Source organism: Echinops telfairi, unplaced genomic scaffold (genome assembly GCF_000313985.2).
Source record: "Echinops telfairi isolate 266 unplaced genomic scaffold, ASM31398v2 ScPeMD7_3533;HRSCAF=4204_0, whole genome shotgun sequence".
NCBI classification, from domain to species: domain Eukaryota; kingdom Metazoa; phylum Chordata; class Mammalia; order Afrosoricida; family Tenrecidae; genus Echinops; species Echinops telfairi.
In genome coordinates this window covers 60,604,053-60,629,152 of record NW_022107431.1, presented here as the reverse complement: position 1 = coordinate 60,629,152, position 25,100 = coordinate 60,604,053, and the positions used below count along the sequence as shown (strand labels likewise).

Here is a 25,100-nt window from a genome sequence, read left to right as displayed (position 1 = left end):
GTCACAGCAACCTCCTGACTATGCACACTGGTGTCACAGCAACCTCCTGACTATGCACACTGGTGTCACAGCACTGCGTTCCTCTTCTGGAGCCCGTGGCTCCTGCTAGACTCTGGAATGAAAGGCTAGTTTCATAAGGATGGAGAGAATCTTCCATTGGTATCCAGAGCTGTCTTCAGTGTAGCACATTAAATGCCATGATAGGTATTTCTCGAGTCTAAATGTCTGCTACAGTAAAGCTTTCTTGGACTTTGCTTTACTAAATAGTTGATCCACTGGCTTTCAAGGTCTATGGATTAAGATTAAGTGTGTTTAGGAAATATGTGTACCACAGTATTGATATCACTAGATAAACTAAAATCTCAATGACTGTAACAATTCTGCCAGCATTTTGAATGTAAACATTTTGCTTCCTGAAATCTGCTAAAACAAGCAGGTGTAAACTAACAGGGATCCAAACTTATCGTGATGACTCATAATATCCCTTATACATCATGTCTGATGAAGCCAAAGATAATTAACTGTACTGTCTCATCTAGTGACAGAGTACTTTCCCCTTACAGTCACCCAGACATCCACCTGCAGAAGTTTATGCTGCTTTGAAAATGAAAGTCATTTGCACATCTGTCAAACTCAAGTGGTTGCAAATGAATTGCCTCACTAACTGTTCTGAAGTGCAGATTATACACCAATACATGATAGTTCAGAAAGAGATAAAGCCTCAAATGTACAGGGGTTCAAGAAGTGCTTAATCATAAACATGTCAATACCTTTATCATGACCCATCACTGTATCTGAAATATTAGAAAGGACGCATCCTTCTGGTTGAGGGGTGCCATTACAGTGTACTAGACTAAGTAGCTGGTTAAATGTTATTATCAGTCAAAACTATGATGTTTTTTATAGAAGTATTCTTTGAAAGATTACTTGTATATATATAGTGAAACTAATCTGAATTAGAGATATTTTATGAAAGCAGAAATAAATGGGAGTAAAAATGAAAAAAAATGAGATGTGATCCTTGAGTTAGGTTTCATTGATGTGTCAGTTCTTGATCCAAGCTCTTAATTGGTATTTGTCTTATGAGAACTCGAATGAAAGCCTACCTCACAGGGCTGTTGTGAGGATTCGGGTGGGAGAACCAAGGTGATGATTCTTGACTGACAGATCTCAGAGTAGGCTATATTCCCTTGTAACATGATTAGTGATAAGCATCTGTGGATGTGATAAACAAAAACCTTTCATTTATATGAAATAGTTTAGCTGCCATGTAGTTGACAAATCCATCACTTATTATTATTCCTCAGTGATTAAATGAATTCATTTACTTACCTTTAAAAGTGAGGCCTCAAAGTTGAAACACCTTTTACAACCTGCTACAAATCGTCCATCCTCAAAATTTCAAGTGCATATTATTTTTTTTATCCCAGTCCATCTCTCAAAATTTTTGAGGAATAAATTCATTCTTCTTATCTAAGAAACTGAGATTGGAAGTTATTTTTTATACTATAATTTTGATGTTTTAGACTCAAACATAGCAAAATATTTTATTTCCACTCTTATCAAATTTAAATGACTAATGTTTCCATTCTAGAGTATGTTTATAGTTACAGATAGTATTTTGTATAATATGAAAAAATATCAAACTCATGCCCATTGGACTGATTCTCATTCCTAGAGACCCTGTGAGAGATTAGAAATGCCCGGGTAGGTTTCTGGAGCTGTAAATCTTTATAGGAACAGAAAGCTTCCTTTTTGCCCCCTAAGCATCTTAAGGATTTGAACTGCTGACCTTGAGGTTTAGCAATTTAACTAATAACCCAGGTTAGCAATTTAACTCATAACCCACTATGCCACCAGGGTTCCCTTTGTAAACACACACACACACACACACACACACATTATGCTACATAAGATGCTGTACTGTAATAACGAGTATAAGCCGAGTTTTATCAGCAGCTTTTTAAAGCCATTTTTATAGTAAAATTGGTGCCTCGGCTGATTCGGGTCGGCTTATACTTGAGTGTATATTATATATAGTTAGATTCATCTAAACTATATATGGCATATAATTAGCATATACACTTTACATGGCACAATACTAATCACCATTCTCTGCCATAGTATCAATTCTGCCTGCCCTGTAGGACAGAGCAGACCTACCTCTATGGTTTTCCAAGACTGTAAATCATGAGGGAGTAGAAAACCCTGTTTTTCTCCCATGAAGCACCTAATGGTTTCAAACTATAGACCTTGTGGATCTCAGCCCAATGTGTGTCCATTATACCACCAGTGTTCCTTATATCACACATACCAGATATAAAGTAGTTAGTATTTTTTATTCTACCTGATATAAAGTATTTCATGTTTTTTATTCTGGCAAAAAAAAATTACATGAGCAACCAGATAGTGTAAGAGCTTACTTAGATTTTAGAACCAAGTTATTCTTCACTGTTTATTATATAAATAACCTCGGGCAAATTATTCCACTCTTCTGAGCCTCCGTGACCTCATTTATACAATTAAAGTCTTTGTGCCTTGTTCAGGGTGTTGATATGACTCACAAATTGAAATGTGCCAACGACATAACAAGCTTAATTCATCCATGCAACAAATATTTATTGAGTGCCTGCCATGTGTCAAGCACCGTTCCAAGTGCTAGGGGTGTACACACTGAGATACCTCTTTCCTTCGTGGAACACACAGTAGGATAATTGCAAAGATATGTGAAGATTGTTATTGTCGAGAGAGAACATGGTGTAATAAGAAGACTTGCCAGGGAAACCGAACCTTGCACAATTTTAGTGAGATCCATCTGATAATGCTTGCCTGATGAGGCATCCTTTAATATGAGACAGAATGGATAGAAGTTCACCAGACATGAGAGCTAAAAAAATGGTTTGGGCCAAAGAAAATACAAAGTGGAAGCCTGTAGACTAGAGCTATAACCTGCAAATGTTTAACTTGGCCCACTCATGTTTCCAAAAATGACATAGTCGTGGGGAGGAGTGGCGATCAAGGAATTAAATAAAAACATTCAGATACATAGCATCTCAAAATATTTTAAAAGGTGCTCAAAACAACGGTAAGTTGCCAACAGTCACTTCGGCTATCTGCGTCCTGCGGTGTTTGCCTTTGTTGCCATTGGCAACATCAGTCATTTGCATTACCTGTGTGAAATCTCCAAGTAGGTAAATGATTTGTAACCCTAGCCAAAAAACTAGAGATACTCAAGTACTGTCAATGACTAGAGCATGTAATCGTCATAAATGATGGTGGCGGTGGTAGGGACTGCGATGCGGTAGTGGTCGTGGTCGTGGTCATGGTAGTGATGGTGGTGGTAGTAGTTTTTGTTATATGTTTGTCCTTGTTTCCTCTTTATTGTTATGATCATTGATAGGCTTCTAATGTGATCACTAATGTGATCGTTATTATTATTTCTTGGGGGAAAAACTGTCCACCCCAAATTTTAGCTTTGACTGTCATTATAGCTATTAGGTCTCTTATGTAACTATATGGAGTTAATTGATGTGCAGCACCTAACATTAAGTACCATAATTTTCAGAAGGATATAATCTTAACACATGAGCAACTTTCAAATCACTGAATTTAATTTTAATAGAAAAAAATATAGACATAGCTCTAGTAATTGAGTCATAAAATATTATTCATTGTACATTTACTCTCTCATATATACTTACAGGGTTCAAAATAAAATGCCCTAGTTTATAGTCAGAGAGCCAGTGTTCTAGAAACAAATGAAGAGTATGTATTTAAGGCATCATAAGCTGTTAACATAAACTTTGAAACATAATCTGCTTACTACCGGCTTTTTGAGTACCATTATTTATATCAAATACAAATTGCCTTGCCAAAAACATTTTTTCTTATGTAGCTTTAATGAATTTTTCCCATTGCATATTTAATGTGAAACGTTCACAAAGAACTAGAATATGTCTTATATCCTTGATACATAAAATAAATGTCAGTATGAAGTAACTCACAAGTAGCTCTGCTACTTTCCAAAGCTCAGGAGTCATTTGCTTCATTTGTAAGGCATTTCTGTAGTGAATAATTTGCCATGCAGCTCGAAAACATATCTTTAGGATTATCCCATGTCTGTAATACAAGGTGAAGATACGTTGCTTAGTAACTTTGCAGAGCACATTTTAAACTTTTCCAAAGTGTTTTTTATATATAGTGTCTGAGGGTGTTTCAAAAGTTCATGGACAATATCTTTTATCTTTCCATTTTCCAAAAAACTTTTTGAAGCTCCTCTGTGTAATGTAGTATTGTGTAAACCTATATATTTGTCTTACATCTAGTTGTGGTTGATTCTGAAAGTCTTCATATAAGTTTTCTGTTAACGTTATAAGTGCAAAGTACTCAGTAATCACACACATAATAAAGGATAGAACCTTTGTCTACCTTGATTGCATGGTTAGAGTAAAACAAACATAAAACCTAGACATATTATTCTCAAGAGAGGTTTCTTAAACTTGACCAAAATAGTTACCCAAGAGGGAAATTTACTTTGAGCTTAAAGTTTTCTTAACTTATTTTTCAAGGGAAGTATTTATTAATGGCTTTAATGAAATATTGTTAATTTTTCTGATGTATTCCTTTTTCAGCAAAATGAAATACAGAAAATTATGAGGGGTTTGGGTTGACAGTTTGAATGTTGGAAGTAGCTATAAAGCAAATGAAATGTCAACATTAATCCTTGAAATTATGACTAGTTCTTAGTGTTTCTAGAGCACATTTGTTTCAACCACATCCTTGCCCTTGGGTTATTCTAAACTATGTACTGCTGAAATCAACTCTCTTTTTAGCCTGATGCTGAGATTTCCATTTTGCTTCTTGACTTGACAGCAAGCTTGCTAAAAAACGCAAGGATGCTATGGGGAGCACCCGGCAGGAGATGACCCACATGGTGAACGCCATGGACCGGAGCTATGCTGATCAGAGCACTCTGCATGCGGAAGATCCCCTTTCCATCACCTTCATGGACCAACACAACTTCAGTCCGAGATGTAAGTTCCACACTAAACTTTTAATGAGCAGCTTCTCAGGTTCATTATGTCGTCTTTGAATTTTACACTTTACCTTTGTAATTATGGAAAAGATATAGAAGGGAGAGAAAAATAAGACTGAACAAAGAAAAAGAGGAATTGAATATCGTGAAATTTACCAAAGACATTCTCAGTTTTTATTTCATTTGACTTCAAACCATATTGATTGTCTTAGTTTACCATGCGAGGTGTTTCACACATCTGCCACTCACATCAAATCATGCCGGTCTTTTAAGTTAAAATTTCTAATTGCCTACATGAAGTTACTTCGTGTTGTAATTTATTTATAATTTTATCACCCGCATGTTCCTTTGTAAAAGATAAAGTTTCTTTTGCCGCAAAAGGAAACTGATTGTTTTTAGAAACTATTGCCATGATACACTTAGTCCATTAAAATATTCTGCCGAGACCTTCAAATTCTCAATAATAGAAAGGCGGAAAAATCATCTCCATGCTCTTGTTTGGTGTGCATAAGGGAGTGCTGCGGAAGTGGAGGGCTGCTAAGGACCGGTCAAATCCATCCGAGAATCCATGCATCCATATTAAGAATTTCTACTACTAATCTATGGATGCTAGGCTTTTAATATATCTCCACTGAGATTCTGTCTCATGGCAAATGAGTTGAATAATTGTCCCACAGTGAATAGTACTGTCTCACCCGCAAATCCCTCCGAGTTTCTGTTTTGTTGTATAGTACCTGTGTTAAATTACTTATAAGTAATCAAATAACCGGACTTTGTTTCCTCAAGTAGAACTGATGCTTGAGGAGGACAAATCATGTTTGTCCGATGGCCTTGTGAGCCCAAGGACATTCTGCCAGTGCGCTCAGAACGATGCTAACTTCAGTTTGCAAGACGTTAGGTGACCAGACGTCCCGCTTTTTGTGGGACAGTCCCGATTTTTAACAGTTTTTCCCGTGTCCCGCAGCATTTAAAAAAAAATCCAGATTTCTGGAAAGAATTCATGAAAGCTAGGGTATACGGTTTTCGGCTGCCTGTGGCTTTTTTGCCAGGATATGAGTTTTATCAATGGTGTCCCACTTTACCAATGTTAAAATCTGGTCACCTTAGAAAGAAACAAACAATAGACATATTCTGTTTTCTATAGTTTACATATATATTTTGTGTGAGAACATTGAGAATTAAAAATTAAAATGTAATTATGTAGGGTGTGTGTGACTGTACCTGTTGATAAAGGGAAATTTTTTCTGAAATGTTCTGTTTGGTGAAACATTGTAATTATTGGCCTGAATGCAAACCATCACTTCCCAGGGTGCCTGTCTATTCCAAATGCATAGTCGGAACTGTTGACTGGGTCATTTCACAATTTAATTTTAATCATGATCAGGCTTTTCTGATCCATTTTATTTTTACACCACTACAAGAGCAATGCTAGAGAATAACACAAAATACTATTATTGCTATAACTAAGGTTTGTCAAAATATCAAAGAACTACCTTTCTTAACCATATACTTTGAAATCAGATCAATTAAGAGATTGAAAGCATTTGGCTTCCTCAAACATCACTATCTATTGCCAGTCTTTGTTGGGAAGTTTGAATGTAGTAGTGTGATTATAAATATCCATTTATGAACTTGAAGAAAGGATTCACCTTATTTCCCACAGTGAAGTTAAAAAAACTATTTGGAATGAGCATGAGATAAAATATCTTTTTTCCCCTTCTAATTTTTTAATCTTTTACAATGCAATCTTGACTCTTCTAACTTGTTGGATTGAGAAGTTTACTGAAATATTACTACAGATGCACCTGTTCTTATGTTTTAAGATAAACTAAGCCACAAGGGAGAATTTTCAATTTTCAATTTACAGTAATCAAAGACAGTTTAATGGTTATAGCTTAAGAAAGCATGAATCTATTGAAAGAGCTTAAAAGCCTACTTAGGGCAGTATGTTTCTTCATGAGCTCTGTTTTCCTGCAGTGCCCAATGATCCACTTGTGCCGACTGCTGTGTTAGGTGAGGCCTTAATTCTTTATCATGTATTCTTGCATGGATCACACCTCCTTGCATGGGGTTATAGCTTGTTCACATAGTAATTGTTCACAGCATAGGCTGCAGCTTGATTTTGAAAATAGACAGTCTTATCTTTATCAAGGAAAACAACTGAGATCCCTAACTCTCCTCACTAAGGACATGCCACATTAGAAAATGTTTGCTGTTACTTTCATGTGAGTGCCGATAGACGTGGATCAAAAGTATAATGCTCCTTGATGTGAGACTGATGTGTACATCTCCAGATGCATTAAATGTGTTAAGTGTCTGGGCACGATGCTGCCTGAGTAATTAACTCACCTTTCCAAAAAAAGGAGTAACCTCCCTGAGCAGGGTTTTCTAAATCCTCTTAATTTTTCACCATTAAAGAACATATTTGCTAGTAATAATTAGGAATGTATGCATTTGTTTTAGCTTCTCATTAAATGTGATCGCTATATTACAATCTTATAAGTGTAGGTAAAGTTTCTAGAACTCTGAAATTGGTCTTTACATAATTTATGAACCTCCTGTCAGAACCTTTTTGGTGCTGGGAAATAAGCTATAAGTTGTAACCACAAGATCAGCAGTTCTGACCCACCAGCCTCTCTGCAGGAACAAGATGAGGCTGTCGGCTTCTGTAAAGATTTACTAGCATCTCAGAAACCATATCTAGGGTCACTGTGAGTCAGAATCCGGTCAATGATGGTGGGTTTCACTAATAAGGAGTGTTCCTTTTAAGAAATTAAAACAGGCTGAATGACAATTAATTTTGCTAGTGATGACTAATCGAATTGCTTATCAAACTATATATTTATGAAGGAGTAGGTTAAATTTTTATTTGTACCCATTTCTTGATTGATGATGCATCATTGATCCATGAGTAGTTAGCTTAAATATGTAAATCTGGGCTTTACCACAGAGTCTCTAATGCTCAAGATTCAATCCAAGAACTGAAAATTCCAGTTACAACCATTTCAAAGTTTCCCAATTCTCACATTTGTTATATACACTGAATATTGCTTGTGAACATAGAAAACTTCAGTTTACATTTAACCATCTATTTTTATTATCCCTATATTCATTTACTATAAAAACATGTTTTCAAATATTACAAGTAATTCAACTATGTAAGAATTCATCTATGTAGGAATAGCACATCTCTCTTCCCTAAAATAATTATGCGACATTTAAATTGTAAAATTGATGTAAAAGTTACCTACTACGAAAGAAGGGAGGTTCCGAGTTGGGCTTTTCGCCCCAAGGTCAGCAGTTGAGACCGCCAGCTTTTCTGAGGTGAAAGAAAGGCTTTCTCCTCTCATAAAAATCTGCAGTCACAGAAACCTAAAGGGCAGTTCTACTTTGTCCTGTAGGGTTGTTAGGAGTTGGCACTAACTCTGTGACTATGGCTTAGGTTTCTGGCATGACAAAAGAAAGGAGCACTAGTGGTGCTGTCCGGTAAGCATTGGACTGTTCACTTCAGGGTTGATAGTTCAAACCCACCAGCCGCTTCTCCAGAGAAAGATGCGGTTGGCCATTCCAGTAAAATTTTATTGTCTCAGGCACCGTAGGTAGGGTCACTATGAGTTGGACTTGACTCTGTAGCAATGGGTTTTTATCATGATATTTTTAAAACATCTGAAAACCAATATTTTCTCTCTTTGATGTCTACATCAATAATGGCAGGAAATTAAATTGGACAGCTTGTTTCAAGGGGTGGTCTGATCATGAAGGGTGAAACCAGGAACCTTGAATATTGGGAAGGCATTAAATGCCTCTGAAAATGCTGTCTTCTGTTGAACAATGTAGAATTCTGTCAGTCTCAGATTACTTACTGGGGAATAAATCTTAATTTGAATATTAAATTCATCGGGAAACAAAGTGCCTGTCAATATAAATTCCTCTCTACGGTAATGGTCTCTAGAAAAGAACATGTAGCATTGGTTCCAATTGAAGTCCCTTTCTGGACTCACATAGGAACTCAAAAATACCAGGTATCGTTGTTTCCTCATCTAGAAAACAGACGGTATTGATCTCAAGCAGACTTTTTTCACAAGGCTTTGTTTGTAAAGAGGAAGTGAGAGGATCTATATCATAGAATCTTAAAAATGATAGAATTTAAAAGGTTATTATATTTTTGCTTGCAAATAGAAACAAATAAGGAAGGCTAACCTTAATTCAATGGAGACATCAATTCTATCTGCTATAAAATCATTACTTCTATTTCATTTTGAAAGTCAAGCTGGTTGAGTTTTATTTGAATCTTCTCATTCCCTAAAGGCTAAATATCTCATTAATCATATTAGATATAGAAATGATTTGTTCCATTTCCATCTCTCTCAGAATTATGGTGTTTACCATTGTTTTGCATTCAATTGATTGTGTATTTATGAAGCATTTTTTTGAATTCACTTTAAATATCGCTAGATGTTAATGTCTACTTAGTAAATTTAAAAGGCTTTAGATATTTTTCGTATTGATTCATGTTTTTGTTTTTGTTTTTGTATTTCACTGCTTCATTGGGTTAAAGTCCCTATAACTGGTAAGTGTATTGTAAAGAACTCTAGAGAATTTTCAAGCTAGGAAATATTTGAAGTTATTCTTAGATGTGTAATAAGTATATGAGCAATATTATGTACCCACCTACTAGTCACATTATTAGGTGGTTTAATGAGTTGAAATATTTGGGGATTAATAATTAGTATGTAATTATTTTAACCATCTTGCTACACATTGTATTGCTTTATTAAAGCTAAGCATAACCTAAGGTTATCTATTTCATACTGGGATGCCATAATGGGCAAGGCTTGGGATAGGGGCAATTTCTATGTTTCTCACTGAGCCCTTTACAATTGTAAATACTCTACTGCTCCACAAACCCACTGAGTGGGGGGTGGGGGTGGGGGGTCATCTTGAGAGCTCTGTCCACTGTCTTCCAGTTTGGGTGTCTTATTGTGTCTCCCTGACATTCTCTTCACCTCTCACCCTGAGCTGTATGTTGTAACAATACCCAAGAAAAAGGCTTTGGATTTAAATTCACCAGGGAGATGGATATATATTATGTATGTCAGATTATTGATTTTAATAGGATTGCAAGGGTCGATCAACTGGGAGTAGTCTCACAGAAAATAGAGATGCTCTCATGACTCATGTTTTGCTAGCAAGTTTTCATGCACAAAGTGGTGGGCAGAACCAGAGCGAAGTGTTTAAATGCAGTCGGTGGGTAGGGCACCGTAGAACCCACAGAGAATTGTTTTATTTTCTGTAATAATTTGGGGAGTGAATGCAAAAAATGCATTCATTCTAAGATGAGATGTAAAGATAAATGCAATCAAGCTTAAATTTTAGAGGCACGCAAATCTGATTGTGGGGTTCTTTTTTTTCTTCTCCCTTCTCCAGGAAGAAAAAATGTTTATCATGGGGACAACAATTCATTTTTTGCCATATCCTATTTGTAGAGTTGGTGATAGAACAGGCAAATGTACAGCACTTGACATATGTTTCACTGTTAATTAAATATCATTTTCTACAGTATGCATTATCATTAAGAGTGTACTTTCTCTTCTGTTAATGAGTATAGCAATGTTTTTTTGAAAAAACACCCCTTAAACATTTGATTTTATTTTGTTGTTTTTTTTTTCCTTTAAAGTGGTAAGTTTTAATGTGAAAAATATAAGCATGTTTCTCATTTGTAATGATTAGTACTCTGGACATTAAAACAATGCTTATTCTTCATAGGTAATATGTTCTTGTTCTTTTCTTCCATCTGTGGCAGAAAGAAACTAAAACATTTCTTTTCATTTTAAGCTAATAGCACAATTGGGATGGGTCTACACTTAAATATGGGTGATGTGGGAGTCAATTAGTTTTAATTTATTGAAATATTTATCAAGTGACTGGTATGCAGGACTAGGCAGGGGAGGCAAGCATGACTCAGTCTACACTCTCTCTTCACGGTTTAGAGTCATGACGGAAACAAATGATAGAAACAAAGGGTCAGAGAGAAAGGCCATTGATGAGAACAGGACGCTGTGAGAACCTGCAGCAGAAGCTCGGGTGCACGGGGAAGATTTCCTCAAGAGGAAGCATTCACACGGTTTGCCTCGAATGTTCCCTTCGTCTCTCTCTAGCTCAGCAAGTGAAAGAGTTAAAAATACACTAGCAATAAAGACAACAGCAACAATGATAATTAACCAAGGGAGTGGAGATTGAGTAGAAATATACACGCAACCCGGTCAATGGACACACTTGGGCCCAAGGTGATCCTGCAGAATGCCCATATTTGCCAGGGTGAAAGCGATCGTGGGCAGGAGCGTTCTGTGGTAGGATCGAGTTAACCCACAGGAGCAAGAAGAGCAGCCTTGTGGACATGGGCTGCCTAGCTCAAGACTCCTGAGGCGATTCAGGAGTGAGTGGGAAGAAGCTTGTTCAATGTAATCAGCGGAAACACCTCCCCGTTTGACAACCTGCCACCCTGGTGCCACTCTACCCTGTTCTGACTACAGGTGCGAGAAGTAGGAACTCAGACACACCTCCCACTCAGACCTGCTTAAAATCTACTTATCACACTCACTACCTATCACACGAGAATAGCATATGCTGCCTTGTTGATAAACAGGTGACATACAGGAGGTCTTCCAAAGAGTTCATGGAAAAATGGAATTAAAAATTAATAAGCTATTTCCACAAATGGTTCCAAGCTCATTTGTACTCTTAACTTCAAACCTAGAGCTAAGATAAAAGGCTGGAGCTTTGTCTCTGTGGAGATACTGCCCTGGGCCTATCCTGTGTGGAGTTTCATTCTCTTCCTTCCCGTTATCAGAAACATCTGTGGGCATGTTTGCATGGCTACATATTAAACACGATAACTCTATTTTCTTTTTAATCTTCTCAAATATGAAAAATGACAGATGAGAACCACAGTGCAACAGCAGAGTCCAGCCGGCTGCTAGATGTGCCTCGATACCTGTGCGAGGGGACAGAATCCCCTTATCAGACAGGACAGCTGCACCCAGCCATCAGGGTTGCCGACTTGCTGCAGCACATTAATCTCATGAAGACATCAGACAGCTATGGGTTCAAAGAAGAGTACGAGGTGAACCTTTCTGTACCTTATAAGACTTTATTTGTAACTAGGCTACTCAGTGGAATTTGCCATTTTTATTAGCCCTTTAACATAACAGGGAATGAAATGCTGTGTAGGTTCTTTAATCTTGTGTCTATAAATATACAATCCAGTGTGTTTTCAGGTCATTGGAGAGGGAAGAAGAAATTAAAGAGACCTTTTTAAAATTTTATCTGGGTATACTATAAATGTATTATATGATTTTAAAGGCATTTTATTTCACAGTTTTCCCCCTACGATCTAAAATACACTTATAACTTTCTATCCACCAACACTACCACTCCCACTCCTTAAAAATCCATAGCAAGGTAACCTTAAATCCCACTGAACCATCAGAGGTTCTGTGCTTTGAATGAGGTAGGCAGTAAGCACGACCCTGCTTCTCTGCATGGTGACCTTTGATTGGGAAATCGGAGCAATCGTTGTATAAGTACTGCCAGTTCCGTTGTGTGGCTTGTCGGTTGAGGGTGCAGAGTACTGCAAGCCCAGGAAACAGCACTAAGAAGCTAAATGGAGGATGGGGGAAATTCTCCTTCCAACCATGGTTTACCTTCCTCTTCACGCCAAAAATCAAGGTTGAAATTGCAAAGGAAATTATTTAATCAGGCGCCCTACTAGACATAAACTAGCAGCAAATAAAGATTTCTTTGCCACCCTTTACCTGCTAAGAAATATAATTCTAGGAGCTTAGAGGAAGTCACCCTAACCTTCACCTCACCCTCAGAACTCTCAAGACACACACACACACACACACACACACACATTTAAAATGAAAGTATCCAAGCCGACCTTCTAAAATCGCACACCAATACTTACCTGGCAGGGGAGATACCATGATCACGAAGGTGGTTTTCCCAGGGCGAGGCTTATCCATTGCACTCCGGATGTGCTGACCCCTGCGATTTCCCCAAATGTGGGAAACTCGACTGCATAATTTGTGGTAGTGGGGGACTGCGTTCGCGCTCTCCCCTGACAACTGGGTTTTTTAAAAAAAAAAAAAAAAAAAAAAAAATCGCACACCAGTTGTCAGATTATTTATGTATCTTAATTTGGTAATGACTATAATTTTCTTTGAATTTTAAAAGTTGCTTTTAGATATATATTGGAAGCACCGTGGTGTGGTAACAAAATAAGTGCAATGAATTAGAGTACTCTGCCAGAGTGAGTTTTTTGGTTCGTTTTACGTGTATTTCTGTGTACCTCATGTCAAGGATCTTTGGCTCTTTGAAGACCCCATTTCCTGTGTTGAGCAAAGCTTAAGTTTTTTTCTGCAAGAAGACATCTCTGCCCACATTTTTTAATTGCTGTAAATGGAAATTAAACCAATCAAGAGCTTCATCTGTTCCAACAGTTCATAGAAATGATGAATCTTTTTTTTTTTCATTTTCATATGGTCTCTTGGAACTTGGTCTTTTTCATGATTTTCAGAGTACCTAAAATATGATGTATTACACACAATTTAATTATTAATTAGTGGGAAAGGAGATTTTATTTTTCCTGTTATAGATGCTATAAAATAAGCACATTTGAAAGATACTCATTAAGAGGAGTTTTGCAGTGTTTCATCTATTCATTTTTTAAGAATCAGAAATGAACTTTTTTACTTTCAGAAGTGAACTGTGCTTTTTCTCTATCTTCTTCATTTAAAGTTATAGAGATCTGAAATTTGAAATACTTCTAAAGCCTTTTGTTTCCTCTCAGAAGTTATTTCCTGTCCTTAATTTGAGCTAAGAACAATAGCAAGATGAACAAGCATGAATCCCATAAACTACCTGTTTGAAGTCTGAGAATGGAGCTTGTTCATTCAGTAGGATTTCTTTCTTCCTTGTGAAAGTGACTTCTGTTATTTTTTGTCTTCAGAACAGATAAACCTAGTTCAAGAAGAGCAAACCAGACGAGTGAGAGTTAGCCTTCTTGTTAATTATCTGTTGTTTTTGTTTCTCCAGAGTTTCTTTGAAGGACAGTCAGCATCTTGGGATGTAGCTAAGAAAGACCAAAACAGAGCAAAAAACCGATATGGAAACATTATAGCTTGTAAGTGCTCATGAATTCCTATGGAAAATAAATATTGTGTGGGCAGAGATAGTGAGTTGCAACTCCTCTTTAGGTAGTTTCATTCATACTTTTAAGAGTGTTCCAGAAAGTTGCAATCCACTTATAAAGCTATCTATTTATATTAAACAGCATTGGATACTAACTGCGCCTCTCAAATTGTCATCCTCCTCATTAATTGAATTGACTCTCACTTCTCACCCTGTGGAGATAGCATGCAGTTTGATTTCTTGTTTGCATATAAATGCATTGGCCAGTTTTAAAACAGATGAGCAAATTAGGATAAATAAGAAGGAAGATCTTGTCTAAGATATAAATTACTGTACTACTCCCACCAAACACATTTAAGGTAGAGGTATTCCAGCCACAGAATTTTATACACCACAGGATACTGCGTCTGAATTCACTTGCTCCATGTGGCTTCCCATTGGAGACTTCAAAGTGTGAACTGAGTATTAAAAAAGGGATTATCATCTGATACAATAGGAAACGTAAGACAATGATGGTTTAACTGGTCACTAGCCGCTCATGGACTTAAACACTTCACAATTCAACTTATTTTAAGATAACTTTTCAGTGGAATGCGTAGGGCAATATCCATATTGTGGATGGATATTGTGGATGGGCTATTATTTTCCGTCTCTCCCACTCTACATTTGCCATTGTCTCAGAGCCGAGTAGAAATTGGCTAGCTGATATTTTGTTATTTAAAACATTTAGATGATCACTCCAGGGTAATCCTGCAGCCTGTTGAGGATGATCCTTCTTCAGATTACATTAATGCCAACTATATAGATGTAAGTATGATTACAGTTCACTTTCCCAATTTGCCGATTGATCTCTGTGAATCTTTTTTTGCATGTGATTATCTATAAAGTAATTGCTAGCTTTTAAAAGTAAAGAACAAATTGTACACTTTTCCTTGTTCTGCGTCCTAGTACTCACTGATGTTGTTGTGCTTTCTTTCACACCTGACTTTGTTTGGGCTGTAGATTTGGCTGTACAGGGATGTAAGTACCATTATATGTAAATAACAGCACCCTATTACAAACATTTACTAGAACTACTCTTAATTGCAGTTATTACTAATGCTTACTACAATTTACCTCTGCATGCTTCACCTAATTAGCCTCATTTCGTATATCTATTTTCATTTTGTGTAAATCTTTTACATATGTAAAGATCTGTCTCTTACCTCGTTTCGTTTCCTATGTTTTCAAAAAGCAGGATACTTTAGCGTTTGACAATTTATTATGTATTTCAGTTTTATTTGTTGATGATTTCTGTTGCTGGTTTCGTTCTTACCCCTCTCCCCAACTCCAAACAATATGTGAGAAGCTGGATAGTATGATGTGTATTAGTGTTTCTGAAATTTTATACCTTTTATATTTGACATATATTAAAAATGGGTAGGGAGAATATTTTGTGGTATGTATTGGCTTGTAAAGTAAAAAAAAATATTTAGACAAAATAATTGATAAATTGCATTTGTAAAGTACTCATCACACATATATATCAAATCATGCCAATCAAATCATATATCTTAATCATATCCCAATGCTAATTTTTAGATATAAGCATATATCTGTCTCTAAATTCTTTCTTTAATGAAAATTAATTATCAAATGAACAAAATATTATTGAGGAGATGATGTTAGGATAAGCTTCGTGGTTGTACTACCTGGTTCTGAGTCACTGGAGATTTGGGAAGGTTAATTCATAACTCTTTGCCTTAGTTTCTGCATCTTTATATAGTGGAGATGATGATCAAATTTATCACTTTGTTGTGAGAATTGCCAGAAGTAATGCATGTTAGGAAATTAGTACAAGGCCTACCACATAATAAGCATTCACTAAACCATTTTTAATAATTAAAACCTTGGTATGCTGAAATTTTTTTATTCAAAATATGCATTAATAGTAAGTCAAAAGATAGAACAATCAAGTATTGCAAAATTTATGCATATCATTATATTCATAAAGGCGAATGACATTTAGGACCAAACGTTCGAAATTTCTTAAAGAGAAAATAATTTTCTCTTGTTAAATTTATGTTTTACAATTCTGTGAATTCTAATTATTTACATATTTCAAATAATATATTTTCAAAAGTATGAATATCTTGGTTGTTTCTCATCATAATCTTAATTTCACTCTGTATTTTTAATTAATAAGACATCTCCTCACTGAAAATTAAGCTGATCATCTACTTTTTAGGATTTAAATAAAAAAAGTAATTCTCTAACAAATTTGTAGTTTTTCTTGCCTCTTTAGTTTAACCTTGGGTTTTCGCCAAGACATGTACACTAGAGTCTTGTTATGATACTGCCATATGATTAATATGGTGGGATTAGATGAGACTGTGTTATGATCCAGTCTTTCGGCTAATACCCTAGTGTATTTTGGCCGAATCCTACACAATTTCATAATTTGTCCTCTTCTCATTAGTTTATTATCCATTAAAGACATAATCTTCAATTGATTTTTTTATGAAAAAGAAGAAATAAAATGCTTAGAGCTCCTAATAATATTTTCTATAAAACCTTGTGTTTTATGGAAACGTTGGTATGTTAAGAATAACTAACTTCAAATTTTTGCCACAGTCTAATGCTCAGTTATAAGTTTTGGTTGGATGATCTCACACATTTTTGCCACAGTCTAATACTCAGTTATAATACGTATTGGTTGAATGACCCCAGTCTATGTGCTTTTAAATGTTTGCTTAGTTGCCTACCCCAAAATGTGAAGGGCCTGGTTCTGCCTCAGGCTACTCACCAAGATGCTGACAGCTTGAGTGAACCAGTGGCTCCCTCGGGGTACATCTAGCAATCTTCTGTAATGATTATAGCCCAAACCCTGTGGGAAAGTTATATTCTGTCATATGGGGTCTCTAGGAGTTGAAATCCACTCACAGGTCCCGAAATTGCGTCACATGATTTTACTCAGAAGACCCTTGAAGGCACTCTGGAGTAAACAGTAACGCTGCTCATTTCGAAGTTGAGCGTTTAAGACCCACCAGTAGCTCCCATAAAGTTTTACAGTTTGGGCAAAGATGGAGGCTTGCTATGAGTCACGATTGACTTGATATAGCCATGGTGACTTTTCCCTAAAGCCCGTTTGGTAAGTACCACCAGCTTCCCACTTGATTGCTGCTGTACCAGTGACATTGTTGCAACTCAGGATCTGTTGGGTTCCGATTGCTTGAGGGTCGTTTAAATGATCCTTGATGAGAATATTTCTTTATTGAAAAAATATTAAAATGTGTAAACCACTCAGAATGCACGACACACTTAAGAAAAAGGAACTAAATGCTTTTTGTTCAAGGTTAGAGGCATTATTTAAAAAAAAAAAACCTCTTTCTTTCCCTATATATATGTGTGTATCTGTAAGTATGTGTGTGTGAATTACTGTTAGCATCACACACAAGAACAGTTTGGGCAGATTCCTGAACATAATATAGAACAGAAATGTTTTGTAAAAAGCTCTCAGCAGGACTATCATTTGATGCACACATGCGTTGTCCAGCTCTAACATTGGAATGTTCTGTTGTTATTTTATAGTGCTAATCTGTCATTGTCCCTTTGTAATGCAGTGTGTTGTACTCTTGGATGATAAACAGAAAATTAATAAATTTGAACACAATTTTGCCAGGATTGAATAACTAAAGATTAACATGAAGGCATAAACGTTTTAGTGAAACCAACAAAATCTATAAGGTTATATTATAGCAAACAAAGCTCTCTACCATACATATTCTAATCGGCAAAATATTTCATTTTTGCCTTATGTTTACCTTTCAGATGACATAGGTTTGAGAAGTGAACTATATGTGTTCACTGATCATTTCTGGACATTTTACTGTAACTTAATCTTAGCAGGTGGTTGTCTTCATCTTGTTATGCCTTCATTCATTCATTTCCTACACTAATGCACAATGATAACTAATGTGTTTCCTGTTTTAGGGATATCAGAGACCAAGCCACTACATTGCAACCCAAGGTAAAATATTGCTATTTTAAAATGTTCTGAAACTAAGAAACTTGCTTAGTCAAAGGATTCATATGTGTTTGAGTTTGAAGTCCCTTGGTTTTGGGGGAGGGGGGGCTTGTGCTTTGTTTTGGGTTTTTTTTCATTTGTTTTATATTTTTATCTGAAACGCCTGAAAAAGGAAATAAGCTTTTAGTATAGCATTGCTCTTAATTCTGTTATGAGATAATTCTTTTTGTCTGCATAAAGATTTCCGCTTTTTTTCCTCTTTGTATGTAAATGAAAAGCCTTTGACAGTTGTGGGAACTGTTCCTCTGGTATCTGGATGTCTCAGCGCCTTCGCCAGCTGGTCAGAGGAATCCCTTATTTCTGATGAAAGGCAGAAAAGATCTCTCCTGTGTAAATTGCCTGCATCTTTGCAGTATAGTTTGACAGCCCAGAATGTAATAGCATCTACCCAAGACCAATATTATTATAATGAGATGTTGTGCTGTCTTCCAGCAGTTTTTTTGACAAGCCAAGATGAGACAAAGCAAAGGGCTTGAGGGGACTTGGTCAAGTTCATTCTTCACGGAAAATTAAGAGAAAGTAGGGACATCTTGGTATAGTGGCACAATGGAAAACAAAAATATGCAAACAGCAAAACAGAACTAAACTAAACAAAAAAACCTCTGTATTTCATTGAACTGATCACTCTCCATCTAAAGAAAACTTACATTATCTATTAATAGGAAAGTAAAGTAAAATGTAAGCTTCAATTGCTCTTTTGACTGAAGTTATTATATATACTTTTCACATACCTTTAGAATAATTGAGTCAATTGTGTGTTCTTTTTAAATTTAGAGAGGTTACTGTATAGCAAACCATGTTCTAGTATTAAGGTGCTGTATCTACCCCAGTTACATCCGTTCACAGTTTGGAAATGGTGAGATAAGAATGCGTCCTTATCTGCTGGAGTGCTTAAAAATTTCATGGAAAACCAATGGAATAATGAAAAGATAATGGAATTTTTGCACACACTGTCTGTATTCCTTAAACATAAGGATCCTTCTTAATTAAACCCTCCCTGTGCACTGCCTATAACTGATGTGCATTTATTTAACTGGGAATATATGCCCTTTAGGTGGCAATGACATTAAGAGTTCCCTTTTCATTATGTTTGAAGAAACATTCAAGTGACTTACTGGTACATGGGTATATTCTAGCAACTGGCAATATCTCCTAAATTGGGAAGTAGGGAAGGGGAAAAAAAGTCAAAATCTTGTATAGGCTCTCGATTTCTATAAGTACTGAGAATTTATATATAAAATTAATTTATAAGAACTTGGAGTGATATCCAATGACATTTAAGTCTCTTTTTGGTTTATTTAGCCTTTTATTTATATAAGTCTCTTCCTAACTACCAACTTGCTCTCATAACATGATGTTCAAATCCGTTCATTCATAGGCCCAGTTCATGAGACAGTATATGATTTCTGGAGAATGATTTGGCAAGAACAGTCTGCCTGTATTGTGATGGTTACAAATTTAGTTGAAGTTGGCCGGGTAAGGAAACAAGACGATTTTGCTTATGTTGTTCTAAATATGAGAATTAGTTGAATAGCAAAATAGGATATCATTCCATTGTAAACAAAATTAATACAAAGCTTACAGGCAAAGTATAATATTTTGAATGAGTACTTCTAAGTATACCCTCAGTGTCCTTAACATTGTTTGACTTTTTATTGCATGGTAATATACACTTTATTTTCGATTAAAATCTAATTACACTATATGGCTTTTAAAGACTAGCAAAGTTATTTTTATTTACTTTGTAACCTATTAGTTTATCAGATTTACATAATTTAAGTGTGAATCTGTTCATTTTAATTGTGATCTGAATAGTCATGACGGAAATGAAGTTATGTGCTGCTTAAAGCATATGAGCTGTGTGGCTCGTCTCTTGACTGTCTTTGTCATTTAGGTGAAGTGCTACAAGTACTGGCCTGATGATTCTGAAGTTTATGGGGACTTCAAAGTCACGTGTGTGGAAATGGAACCACTTGCTGAATATGTCGTTAGGACATTCACCCTGGAAAGGGTAAGTTATCTTCAAACTCTGTTTTTCAAAGGTGCGTCCATAAATGGTTTTATCTTTTTTAAATATCTGCCAAGCTTTCTTGTGATATATAAAACTCACTCATTCATTCTACAAATACATTTGAGAGCATATCAGCTACCATTTATCAGCTATGAGCACATTAACAAGGTCCCCTGTGCACAGGGAACCAATAAAACTATAAAGAGGAGAAACGCAGAAAAGACCTGTGATCATGGTAATAACACTCACAGGATGTAACCCACACCGCTGAATGGTTTGCATAGAAACTTGAGTGGATATGTGTTTTTCTATGTATAGTCTCAACAGCTATAAAATAAATGATTAAAAATAAAAAAGATGGGAAGATGGATAAGCAAGCAAACATGATTAATTATAAGTGTGATGGATGACAATGTTAGAAGTGGAAGTAAGGAATATTGTTGAAGTGGGGTTAAGGATCGTTTATAGCTACAATCAGAGAAGGGCTCACTTAGAAAGTAACAGGGGAATAAATTTGTGAGAGAAACTAGGGAATCTGAATTATGTTCGGGTGAGGAATTTTTCCAGGAGAGGAAGAGTCCATTTATGGGTATGTACAAGCATACCTACACCTGTGATAATAAGAAACACCACGAGCCCAGTGATGAGTGTTGAGAAGGAGGAGTGAAGGGGGCAGAGAAGTAGCGTCCTGTGGCCACTAGGATGACTTTCATTTGTGTTCAAAGCGAGTTGGGCTGTCAGTGGAGATTTTGACCTGACTGTTGGCTTTAACAGGGTTACTGAAGTTCTATGTAAGACAAACTAAAGCAGGGTGGGCTGTGTGAGACTCAAGTGAGTCATGGAAGCCCTGAAACAAATGGTTGAGGAACAGTTCAGTAAATCTGGCCACAGAAAAATGTAAAAGTTTCTGTATTTAAAAAAATATTAACAGGGACACACACACTCAAAAAAAAACGGGATTATTAATATATTTAATTTGTAGTATTAGTACAAATAGATCATAGAATCTCCAAGGAAATGCAATTGCTTTTATAAATGCTTAACCTCCTGTACTGAGGAGGCAATATTATGAAGAACGTATAAAAAGAAGGCTATCTTCATGTGCCATTGAATCAGCTCCTACCCATAGCAGCCCTGTGCTCAGCAGAATGACACTCCTGCGTCACCCTCACAACTGTTCTTGTGCCTGAGCCCATTGTCGCCACTGTGCCAGTCCAGCTCCTTGAGGGCCTTTCTCTTCGTAGATGCCCCCCCACTTTACCAAGCATAGTGTCATTCGCCAGGGACTCATCTCTCCTGACAATATGTCCAAATTATGTAATACAAAGTCTTGTATTCCTTGCCTCTAAAGAACACTCTGACTGTACATCTTCCAAGACAGACCAGTTTATCCTTTTAGTAGTCCATGGTGCTTTGGGTACTTTGAATATTCCTCTCCAGCACCACAATTCAAATGCATCTATTTTTTCTTTGGTCTTCCTTATTCAATATCCAACTTTCTCACATGCAAATGCATAGTGATGGATAGTTAAATTATAGTAATGACTAGAACCAGCAGTCTTTATAAAGTGTATTTTAAAATGACAAAGATGATTCTTGAAAAATCTTTAAGGGAAATATTAAAGGAAAAGTTTGAAATAGAACAGCATAATTGCAGTTACCTCAACCTATATAAAATTTTTTAGATAAATCCAGTAGAAAAAAATACATAGTATGAGAGAAGATTTCCAAAAGAGAACTATCAAGCCTCATTTAATAGATAACTAGATTCCATCATTATATAGAATATTAAATACTTAAAAGTATTGTTTTAAAAAAATCAATCATGCTTTTCACAAAGGAAAATCTAATATATTACAACATGTTGAGATGTTTTCACAAAGCAACAACAAATCATTAAACAACATCCCCACAAATTAGCTTCTTGAAAATTTCAAATAATAGTTAATGAGTGACTGCCTCAACAGTAAAGGTAAGTAGTTTTATATAAAAATTTACCTGAAATTCTCCTTTAAGAAAACTTTATACATATAAATTACATCTATGTAGAAAGCCTGTCTAAAATCAAATGTAAAAAACAAATCATACAAATTAGAAACTTGGAGAATCCATTTAAAACAAAACATGATAAAATAAATATATAATTCGTCAAAAAAGAGTAACTATAAACCACTGTCACTTCTAAAAGAGGTACAAATATATATATAGGATATTACAAAAATCAAAAGAGCTACACCTACAGTTCCTGTGTAAAACCCAAAACCCACTGCCTTCCGGTTGAACTCCGGGGACCCTGTGTAAGATTTCCGAGGCTTGAATTCTCAGGGAAGGAGACAGTCTCAACCTTTGCCAGTGTTGGAGAATGGAAGTCACGCAAATAACACGCATGTTAGGTGTTTGTTTGTTTTCTCTGTGTAACTTCTAGCATGTTAATTTTTTAATACATTCTATGTGTTATATACATGAGATGCCTTATTATGAAAACTATGGTACACATGGTATTAGATAATTGTAAAAGTATTATCTGTGAACTGAAAGAAATTGTCTACAGACAATGATTTTCTAGCAAAGAATAATTCTCACATTTTGATCAATGAAGAGTGATAATTAGAGCATGCCAAAGAATAGGGGCACTTGATAATAGTTGCTATCAAGATAAAGGTTTAGTGCAATCGTAATGAGAACATGGTTGGCTTTTCATTTTTTATTCACTTTTGTCATTTGGAGCTGGATCTAGGTGGTTTTAAAATGTAGGGTTAGGGTTTGCTTGTGTTCTTTCTTTTCTGTTGTGAAGCTGTCTGCTCCTGTAAACGAGGTTCAGTTTTGGAAACCCACAGGGGAGTTCTACCTGGTCCTAAAGGGTTGCTGAGTCAGAATCACTTGATGGCCGTGATGTTGTTGTAGTAGTAGACTTGAAAGCTATTCAGGAATACTTCACTTAAAATGCTAGAGAAATATGAACTGTCCAATATTAAAATGCATTAAACAAACTCTGATAATAATATCAATTTAGAAAAGGTAAAGTACTTGTCTAAAATTGCCTTAGGACAGTTTATAGTCTTTCTCACTGGGATGATGTATTAAGTAGCAAAGAAGGTGATTTTTCCTTCTCTTGCCCTCCAGGTGATATGATGACTAAGACAAGTATTGGTTGAGCCCTGGTGTACACCACGTACTGAGCAGGAACTTAAACATAAGCATAACTATGAGACATGATTTTGGAGATGTTAATCGTATAGTGATAACATAAAGATAAGCTGTCATTTAAGGTTTTATTTATTTCATTTAACTTTTCTACCTTTCCTAATTGAGCAAAGAAGATAGAGACCGCCTGGACACCCCAAAGTAGAGTGCAAATTATATGATTATATATTTTTTCTACAAATGTGTATTTTTCTGTAGCTCTTCAGCTCCGCATCCAAGCTATGCTCCCACAGCCTACAGGATTCTTTTAACAAAGGGAAAGGAAATAGTTTGAAATGTACATTTAAAATGTTCCCTTAATTAACCCAATAGGAGAGGGGCACAATGGATGCTTCATTTTCTTTCATTTCGTGTTTTTGTTGCTATAAATAACATGCTTTGTGCTGTGTTATTTCCCAGCGCTAAGAAAAATAGTTTGCCCAAAGAACAGTTTAGCTGTTTATTCTCACAAACCAATCTAGAGTAGCACTGTCCTGGAAAATCTCGACATGCTATGCTTCAAAACCATTTTCAACATGGATAAGCAAGGCATTAAAATCTCTTTGTGAGATGAGAAACCAGAAAGTTGCTTTTATACACCACTTGAGAACTCAGTGCACTGGGTCAATAAGGCAGCAGTTTAGCTTCCCCATTTTCTCCTTTTCCCCTAATAATTGTATATGTTGTCATGAGCAGTAAAGATCATACTGTCAATGTAAATAAATTTTAGCCAGACTGTAAGAACTGAGCAAGACTTTTAACTCTCATCCTTTGGCAATTGTGTGATAAGAAAGGGAAGCTCTCAAGCCATGTTCGACCAGCAGTCTTTCTCAGGGAAAAGGAAAAAAACAAAAACAAGCACGATTTTGATCTTGGGTGATTTTTTTTTTTTTTTTGGCAGGAGGGGGAAGGGGGTTGTTATCAATCAGATCTAGTACTTATGGTTCTGTTGAATGCCTTTTTTTAACACTTCTGGAAATATGTCTTTCCATCTCTGCACAGAGGGGATACAATGAAATCCGTGAGGTTAAGCAGTTCCATTTCACTGGCTGGCCCGACCATGGAGTCCCATACCACGCTACAGGGCTTCTCTCCTTTATCCGGCGAGTCAAGCTGTCCAACCCTCCCAGTGCAGGCCCCATTGTCGTGCATTGCAGGTGAGTGAGTGGGGATGCCCAGGGAGTCAGCTGTTCTCAGAGCAGGCAGTTCTTAGAGAATATGAGGATCAGACATTTAAACACAAACTACTGTGGGCCTACAAAGTTCTAGCTTGCATATATTATAGATGAGGTAAAAATAGCAATCATAAAAGTCAGTTGTAAATAGGATGTAAAATAGAAACTTAAAAAATAAAGAACGTTCGTCCTAATGTGTATGATGCTATACTATATTTGTGAGTGCAGAGACTATGATGCTATACTATATTTGTGAGTGCAGAGACTGTGATGCTATACTATATTTGTGAGTGCAGAGACTATGATGCTATACTATATTTGTGAGTGCAGAGACTATGATGCTATACTATATTTGTGAGTGCAGAGACTATGACGCTATACTATATTTGTGAGTGCAGAGACTATGACGCTATACTATATTTGTGAGTGCAGAGA

The 25,100-nt window shown here is 36.1% G+C and overlaps 1 protein-coding gene and 1 non-coding gene across 12 annotated transcripts in view; both read left to right on the top strand.

The window, feature by feature from the left end:
* The window catches only part of PTPRK (protein tyrosine phosphatase receptor type K), a 640,850-nt gene that overhangs the window by 596,512 nt on the left and 19,238 nt on the right, over window positions 1-25,100 (top strand). For 3 of the 11 annotated variants that reach the window (XM_045294289.1, XM_004702060.4, XM_045294288.1), the window contains 11 exons: window positions 4,873-5,033; window positions 7,013-7,048; window positions 9,594-9,605; window positions 11,974-12,158; window positions 14,135-14,222; window positions 14,961-15,037; window positions 15,233-15,250; window positions 18,203-18,239; window positions 19,675-19,772; window positions 20,191-20,307; window positions 24,493-24,647. In XM_045294289.1, the coding sequence (XP_045150224.1) occupies window positions 4,873-5,033; window positions 7,013-7,048; window positions 9,594-9,605; window positions 11,974-12,158; window positions 14,135-14,222; window positions 14,961-15,037; window positions 15,233-15,250; window positions 18,203-18,239; window positions 19,675-19,772; window positions 20,191-20,307; window positions 24,493-24,647 (984 nt within the window). Of the gene's footprint in view, window positions 1-4,872; window positions 5,034-7,012; window positions 7,049-9,593; window positions 9,606-10,462; window positions 11,328-11,973; window positions 12,159-14,134; window positions 14,223-14,960; window positions 15,038-15,232; window positions 15,251-18,202; window positions 18,240-19,674; window positions 19,773-20,190; window positions 20,308-24,492; window positions 24,648-25,100 lie in introns of those variants that run through there. The other 8 variants (XM_045294290.1, XM_045294292.1, XM_045294293.1 and 5 more) reach the window with 5 other exon arrangements.
* On the top strand, window positions 12,997-13,160 carry LOC115871061. The gene has a single exon (XR_004047050.1). It is a non-coding gene; the product is annotated as a U1 spliceosomal RNA (small nuclear RNA).